The 8,839-nt window shown below is 31.7% G+C and overlaps 1 protein-coding gene across 1 annotated transcript in view; it reads left to right on the top strand.

Annotated features, from left to right (window-relative positions):
* The window catches only part of LOC119769508, a 198,193-nt gene that overhangs the window by 152,799 nt on the left and 36,555 nt on the right, over positions 1-8,839 (top strand). The window contains exon 3 of the mRNA XM_038262225.1: positions 6,704-7,053. Within this exon, the coding sequence (XP_038118153.1) occupies positions 6,808-7,053 (246 nt within the window). The 5' untranslated portion in view covers positions 6,704-6,807. The remainder of the gene's footprint in view (positions 1-6,703; positions 7,054-8,839) is intronic.

The raw sequence follows: 8,839 nt of genomic DNA, 5'->3' as shown, positions 1-8,839 counted from the left end.
AAAAAATCAACAGCGACATTGTAAGTTAATCTATTTGAAACAACTACCCGATAAGTATCTTCTTATATTGAAAACAAACACAAAAGAACAACCCCACACATACACACTTAGGTTTACGAAGCTAGCGTTATATTGAAATAAAAATACAACCATCCAAAAAATAGGCAAAAAAATATTAAACGTCTTTTTATTTCAATCAAACAATCCGAACAATCATAACACACTCCAAACTAAAAATTCAATAAAATATCCAAGAATTTAGAAAGTATATTCATCACGTTGAATAAAAATCTACACCCAAATCTATGTTCTCTGTTTGATTCTATCCTTTTTCGACCTCTCTTACATTTCTACGCCCACTAGAAACCTAGGTTGCAAATATCGTCACCAAAGCCTAGCTGCATTGCCCGATAGCACTTCAGAGCAGTTCTCTCAGATTTCGGTCATTCGATTTTTTTTTTTTTTGTAATTTTTAATCCGACTGAAACTTTTTTGGTACCCTCGGTATGCCCAAAAGAAGCCATTTTGCATCATCACAGAAACGATGTATGAAAATTCAAAAATCTGTATCTTTTGAAGGATTTTGATAGTAAAAAATATTGGTAATTTTTTATTTAACTTTTGTCACTAAAACTTGATTTGCAAAAATATTATTTTTATTTTTTGATATGTTTTAGGGGACATAAAATGCCAACTTTTCAGAAATTTCCAGGTTGTGCAAAAAATCTTTGACCGAGTTATGCATTTTTGAATCAAAACACCCAAAACTGGCAGCGCTAGTCCGAGAGAATGATGGTCTCGAGTCGAGAGAATAGTGGAACCATTCACGGACGCAGAGAACACAGCTCGAGATGGGCGATAGAACTATTCTCTCGAGGTTCATTTGCAAAAAAAGTTCATCCGTCAAACAAAAAAGTGTCGACAACGGGAATCGAACCAGAGACCTTTGACAAACCAATCCAATGACTTAGCTGCCTCGGCCACCACAGCTTGGTGACCAAGGAGAAGTCAGAAGTCGATGTATGACACTTGTTGGAGATTTATTGATTCAACTAACGAATGAACTCATTTGTTATGATGGTGTGAGTTGGTACCATTATTCTATCGATTTTGGCACTGAGCCCTCAATAAATTTTGAGAGAACGATTATCTCGACTCTGAATTTTGGGTGTACTGATTTTTTCAAAAATCGGAATATTGGTCGCAAAAATTTTCAACTTCATTTTTCGATGTAAAATCCAATTTGCAATCAAAAAGTAGGGTAGAGTATTTGGAGGAAAGGTGTGTCTACTGGATACACGTCTGCTATAATAGTGGCTTAAGCTATGGACGCTCCCTTGAAAAGTTATTCATAAATGTTTGATTCAGGGGTGTAAAAGTAAATTATGGACAAAAAATACTTTTTCGCTCGTAGGCTGCCATTTACACCAAAACTAATATTTCTTTAAAAAAATTTCGACGTTCCATAGGGATTGAGTTGGGCTACAATGTCCTTTCATTAGGTTTGGCCAAAATTTAGAATATACCCAGTATCCAGGACTGTCTCATTGTTCCCCACTCATTTCAGCTCATGGGTAACAATGAGACACTTTGATTTTTCTTCATTAAATTTTTCAAAATCTATGGAAATCTTTCAAAACATGAATTAAAAGTGATTTTTGGCATATTTATAGAGTTTTAACTTCATTTAACCAAAAATACAAAGTTATTTGGTATAAATATACGAATTTTACAAAATTTAAATACTTTTCAGGATAACTTTTGTTAATTAAAGTTTCATGTTGGCGAAATTGCTCTAAAATGTTTAAGGCGAGTTACCTGCAATGGAACAATACAAAAACATGATGTTTTACTAGAAAAATCTTGATTTTCGTAGTGTGTCTCATTGTTCCTGCCAAGTGCGTCTACAAAGAGACAGTTGAATAACTCTGGCAGTAGATGTCGGATCGATCTCATATTTTGGTCAATGTCAGAACACATTAAAAGAAAGAAAATGCAACAAAAAGCTCATTAAAACACGCTGATGAAAAATTGAGAAAAATCTTTGAAAGTTGAAAACCAATAGTGTCTCATTGATGACTACCCTACCCTATCTCAGTGAAATTTTGATAAAGTGCACCGTTTTCAAGTTAAGGCCATTTTTAGGTAACTTTTTTGAAAAAAGTCTTACTTTTTCATTTTTTCAAATTAGTGCACATGTTTGCCCACTTTTGAAAAAAATATTTTTGAATAGCTGAGAAAATTTTCTATATTTTGCTTTTTTGAACTTTGTTGATAAGACCCTTAGTTGCTGAGATATTGCCAGGCTAAGCTTTAAAAACAGAAAAATTGATGTTTTCTAAGTCTCACCCAAGCAACCCACCATTTTCTAACGTCGATACTAATGGTCCGATTTACAATATTAAAATATGAAACATTCTTGAAATTTTCGATCTTTTCGGAAAAATATTTAAAAAATAAACCAAGGATAACATTTTAAAAAGGTGTAATATTGAATGTTTGGCCCTTTGAAATGTTAGTCTGGATTTAAAAAAAATTAAAATATTTTTTTCAAAGAGATCGGAAATTTTCACGGATATTTTATATTTTAACATTGTAAATCAGACCATTAGTTGCAGAGATATCGGCATTAGAAAATGGTGGGTTGTTTGGGTGAGGCTTAGAAAACATCAATTTTCCTGTTTTTAACCTTTTCATGGCAATATCTCAGCAACTAAGGGTCGTATCAACCAAGTTCAAAAAGCAAAGTATAGAGAATTTTCTCAGTTTCCCAAAATATTTTTTTCAAAAGTGGGCAAACATGTGCACTAATTTTAAAAATTTAAAACTGCGACTATTTTCAATAAAAGTCACCTAATAATGGCTTTAACTTGAAAACGGTGCACTTTATCAAAATTTCACTACAGAACTTTTGAATGCAAATTTGATTTTACATCGAAAATGAAGTTGAAAAATTTTGCGATCAATATTTCGATTTTTTGAAAAAATAGTATTGATTCAAAAATGCATAACTCGGTCAAAGATTTTTGCACAACCTGGAAATTTCTGGAAAGTTGGCATTTTATGTCCCTAAAACATATCGAAAAATAAAAATTAAAAATAGTGTTTATTTGTTAATCAAGTTTTAGTGACAAAAGTTAAATAAAAATCACCAAAAAATGTTTACCGTGTATCATTTTTTTTAATGGAGTCTATATCCAAACCTACAACTTTTCCGAAGACCACAAATCGATCAAAAAATTCCTTCAAAAGATACAGATTTTTGAATTTTTATACATCGTTTCTATATAGAGAATTTGCAGCAAAGCTAATAGACACATGTCGCCACCTATGAACAAATAGCGTAAACCTATGATTTTTGTAAAAATGTTTTTTCCTTCATAATCAATTTTTACAGAACTTATGCCGGATTCGGATGAGAAAAATTATTTCCAACAATTTAGTGTACAATGTTCCAATATTTGTTTGATTTTTCTATGAGAAAGAGAATTGCTCTTCTGTCAAAATATACACGGAATACGCACAATGGCAACGCTCTACCATTGAGGTTTTGCAGCGCGACTGTGTTTCAAATGTAGGTGGCGCCAAATTGAGGTTACTTGCCAAAAATCGTATTCCTTTCTGCTGGATTGAAGAACAAAATCGCTTTTTTCTAATGATTCCCTGCACCAATCTTAATGAAACTTGTTGCAAAAGACGAGAAAAAAAATTTGCTTTAAAATAATGAACATCAATTTTTGGGTGCGCAAAAATTTGTGAACTTTTTCTTTTAAAAACATGTTTTGGAACACGATAAAATGAGTTTTCCCGTATATATCAATGAAATAACCAGTTAAATAGTTGATAATAGATGTGTTTACGTATATACAACAATTTTTATTGATTTTTGACAGATTTTCTTGCCAAATAGTCCAAATTACTATCTTTTTTCTAAATTTACAGTTTTCTCATAGAAAAATCAAACAAATATTGGAAACTTGTACACCAATTTGTTGGAAATAATTTTTCTCATCTGAATCCGGCATAAGTTTTATAAAAATGTTGATTATGAAGGAAAAAACACATTTTTTCAAAAAATCTTAGGTTTACGCTATTTGTTCATAGGTGGCGACAGTAGTCTTTTAGCTTTGCTGCAAATTCTCTTTAGAGAATTGTCTTTGCAACCAGTTTCATTAAAATCGATGCAGGGAATCATGCACGCAGAAAAAGTTTTGTAGAATCAGCCTGTACGAGGTTTGAATCAACAAAATTTTTGTTGAATATAATCAACGCCGATTTTGCGTTGAATCAAACCTTGATTTTCTCGATTCCACAAAAGTCTTTTGTTGTTTTAAAATAGTTGCTTTGACGTTTAGCGTTGATTCAACAAAAAATATGTTTTTCAAATCAACAAAACGTTTTGTTGATTCAAATATGCCTTATTTTTCTGCGTGAGAAAAATCAATTTTGTTCTTCAATCCGGCAAAAAGGCATACGATTTCAGGCAAGTAACCTCATTTTGGCGTCACCTACATTTGAAACACAGTCGCGCTGCAAAACCTCAATCACGAATACATCGTGTTTTTTTTTGGCCTACTCAGCCCGTCGACGACCCGTTCATCGCTGCTTTCGCGAATTTTTGCCCTTAAAAAGTAATCGTTCATTTCATAGCTTCATTTTCAAATTTGCGAGAGATTGTCAATCCTAACCTAGATTCCAACCAAAATGCTCAAGAAATGCATTTTTCCCGTTCACTAAATTTATTACCCAGTAAAATGCCGGATGACCTTTTCACTCCCATTCATTCATCCCACCGATGAAAGCTCGCAAATTTATTCCTTCACCTGGCCCTGTGTGCAAGTGAGGGCAAATAATTTATTAGCATATTATCCCATAATTTGAACGTCCACCGCTGGCCGCTATCTCTCGACCATCGAATCACGATTTCCATCAATCTTCCATTTCCGGGAAACCCGGAATTCGAACCAGGAAGCTAGTGGCACTTCTTCCGAGGGAGCGAGAGAGTCTGACTTCAATTTTCTCATTCAATAAATATGAATAAATCATTTCCCCATTTTCCCCGGTTTTACAGCATCCCCCGCTTTTTGCTCCAATGAAAGGATGCTCCGAAACCCAGCGGAATCAATCGGGTTTTTAGTCGCGTTTCACGCGCTGCACTATAAAATTTACGATGAAGACATGAACTGCCCCTGATCGCATAAATGTCCCATATGCATTTTCATCGTTTTTGAGTTATTGATGCAGTTTTGTTCAGAATCGTGAGATCTTTCAGAAAAGCCTATAACATCCAGTGTTTTGTTCTAGAAATCAGAAGGAAATCCAGTTTTTTCGTGAAAACTTAACACGTACCGTAAACTGGGGTCAATCGGGACACATGGGGCGAATTGGGACAGCAGTTTTAACCATGTTGGAGCACAATATTTTGATTTTTCTGGTTGGTTTCGGATAGAACAGACTCAGGCCAACAAAATGTGTACATCCATTTCCAAATTTAAAAGCTTTAAGTGGTCTAAAAACTGCTGTCCCTATTCAGACTGTAGTCCCGATTCACCCCAGATTACGGTAACCTCAAAAAGGGGGGGGGGGACAAACTTCAAATGTGTTTTTCTGAGATTGCTGTTTTTGCATGTGGGACATTTATGTGAACATGGGCATTAAAGATCTATTAAAATTGTGTGCAGAGACGAGGTGCATCCTGCCGTCTTCGTAGCTTCGACATAAAACAACTTTTTATTAGAATATAGTTTAATACGGATAGAATCGAGCGATGAGAGCGTATTTTTAGCTTCGGCCAATACAAAGGATTCCCAGTTTGACCGTCAATTTTGGGGACTCCAACTTGGGGGCTAACAGGAGGATGAAATTTTCGTAATAACGAGCCATTTACACCAAATTGAAAGTTAGGATCAAGCGACAAGGTCCTGCGAGAAAAGAGGGGGAAGTGGCGTGCATTTGAGAGGAGTTCTATCACAGCCAAATAGCTTTTCATAAATTAATGAAAAAAAAAAAACAATCCAAATCATAAGAAAAAGTATCTCTAAAGATTTAAAGTAAGTTTACAATAACTTTTTCCTATATTTATTTTCTTTTACACACATCTACGTCCATGCTGTAAATGCACTACAATGCATCCTCACGCAGAAAGCAAAACCTTGGAACTATTCCCCGCACACAAGGCTGCCGCTACTACTTGGTGGATTCGCGGACCAGATCAATCTAGCTATCCCTCCCAATACACCCCGGGAGAGCTTGCCGGAAGTTCATCCGTCCTTGGCTATAAACGTATCTATAGAGCACCCATGGAGAAACGCTTTTCGCCGTAAGGGCAAGTAAGAGGAACCTCGCACCCGAGTGTATTACGAGCCAATTTCAACTCCGTTAATCGCTTCTTCCATCTCTTGCCGGGCCGGGAGCTTTCCAATCTAGCCCGCCGTATGCTGCTTTCCTCGCGCGGGTGGAACATTGTGGAAATTGTTTTCAATCTTTATCAAGATGGATTTGATTTGTGTGCTTTTCTTTCAATGGAAAAGCTTTTCTTTGTTTTGAGATTAAGAGAAAATGTGATAAATTTTCTGGTTTGCAAGTCCATTTATCTTTGAAACTTAACATATTCACCAGCCAGACCTCCAAGAAGCATTTCTTCATCACTTTGCATTATTTGCAATTATAATTTAATTTTCCTGCGTTATTTTCCAACCCACAGATTCCCGCCGTCCTGAAGTTATGCAACAACACAGTTCCGTCGTCGGAGAGGCATAACCAACCAAAGTCACCCCAGTTCAGAGCGTCGGAAACGATGCCAGCACGATGTCGTCCCTGCGGAAGTCTGCATCGTTCCGGTCCCGAATTCCGGTGCGCCGGAGCAGAGTTTCCGCGCGGCGCTGCGTGAGTCCGCAGCCGTCGACGTCCACGTCCGTGACCAGCACCGGGTCGATCTACCAGGGAGGGGGCGATGGTGGCCACGGTCGCCCGCAGTGGTATGACCGCCGGTACTCGTCCACGTCCAGCTTCTCCAGCAGCGACGAAAGCAACGACTCCGAGGCACCACTCAAGGTAACAAAAATACAAAAATACAAAAATACAAAAATACAAAAATACAAAAATACAAAATACAAAAATACAAAATACAAAAATACAAAAATACAAAAATACAAAATACAAAAATACAAAATACAAAAATACAAAAATACAAAAACACAAAATACAAAAATACAAAAATACAAAAATACAAAATACAAAAATACAAAATACAAAAATACAAAAATACAAAAATACAAAAATACAAAAATACAAAATACAAAATACAAAAATACAAAAATACAAAAATACAAAAATACAAAAATACAAAAATACAAAATACAAAAATACAAAAATACAAAAATACAAAAATACAAAAATACAAAAATACAAAATACAAAAATACAAAAATACAAAAATACAAAAATACAAAAATACAAAAATACAAAATACAAAATACAAAAATACAAAAATACAAAATACAAAATACAAAATACAAAAATACAAAAATACAAAAATACAAAAATACAAAAATACAAAATACAAAAATACAAAAATACAAAATACAAAAATACAAAAATACAAAATACAAAATACAAAAATACAAAATACAAAAATACAAAATACAAAAATACAAAAATACAAAATACAAAAATACAAAAATACAAAAATACAAAAATACAAAATACAAAAATACAAAAATACAAAATACAAAAATACAAAAATACAAAAATACAAAAATACAAAAATACAAAAATACAAAAATACAAAAATACAAAAATACAAAAATACAAAAATACAAAAATACAAAATACAAAATACAAAAATACAAAAATACAAAAATACAAAATACAAAAATACAAAATACAAAAATACAAAAATACAAAATACAAAAATACAAAAATACAAAATACAAAAATACAAAAATACAAAAATACAAAAATACAAAAATACAAAAATACAAAAATACAAAAATACAAAAATACAAAATACAAAAATACAAAAATACAAAAATACAAAAATACAAAATACAAAAATACAAAAATACAAAAATACAAAAATACAAAAATACAAAAATACAAAAATACAAAATACAAAAATACAAAAATACAAAAATACAAAATACAAAAATACAAAAATACAAAAATACAAAATACAAAAATACAAAAATACAAAAATACAAAATACAAAAATACAAAATACAAAAATACAAAATACAAAATACAAAATACAAAAATACAAAAATACAAAAATACAAAAATACAAAAATACAAAAATACAAAAATACAAAATACAAAATACAAAAATACAAAAATACAAAAATACAAAAATACAAAAATACAAAATACAAAAATACAAAATACAAAAATACAAAAATACAAAAATACAAAAATACAAAATACAAAAATACAAAATACAAAAATACAAAAATACAAAATACAAAATACAAAAATACAAAAATACAAAAATACAAAATACAAAAATACAAAAATACAAAATACAAAAATACAAAAATACAAAATACAAAAATACAAAATAAAAATACAAAATACAAAAATACAAAAATACAAAAATACAAAATACAAAATACAAAATACAAAATACAAAAATACAAAAATACAAAAATACAAAATACAAAAATACAAAAATACAAAATACAAAATACAAAAATACAAAAATACAAAAATACAAAAATACAAAAATACAAAAATACAAAAATACAAAAATACAAAAATACAAAAATACAAAATACAAAAATACAAAAATACAAAAATACAAAATACAAAAATACAAAAATACAAAAATACAAAAATACAAAAAT

This window comes from Culex quinquefasciatus, chromosome 1 (genome assembly GCF_015732765.1).
Source record: "Culex quinquefasciatus strain JHB chromosome 1, VPISU_Cqui_1.0_pri_paternal, whole genome shotgun sequence".
Taxonomy (NCBI): Eukaryota; Metazoa; Arthropoda; class Insecta; order Diptera; family Culicidae; genus Culex; species Culex quinquefasciatus.
This window is presented reverse-complemented; position numbering and strand designations above follow the sequence as displayed.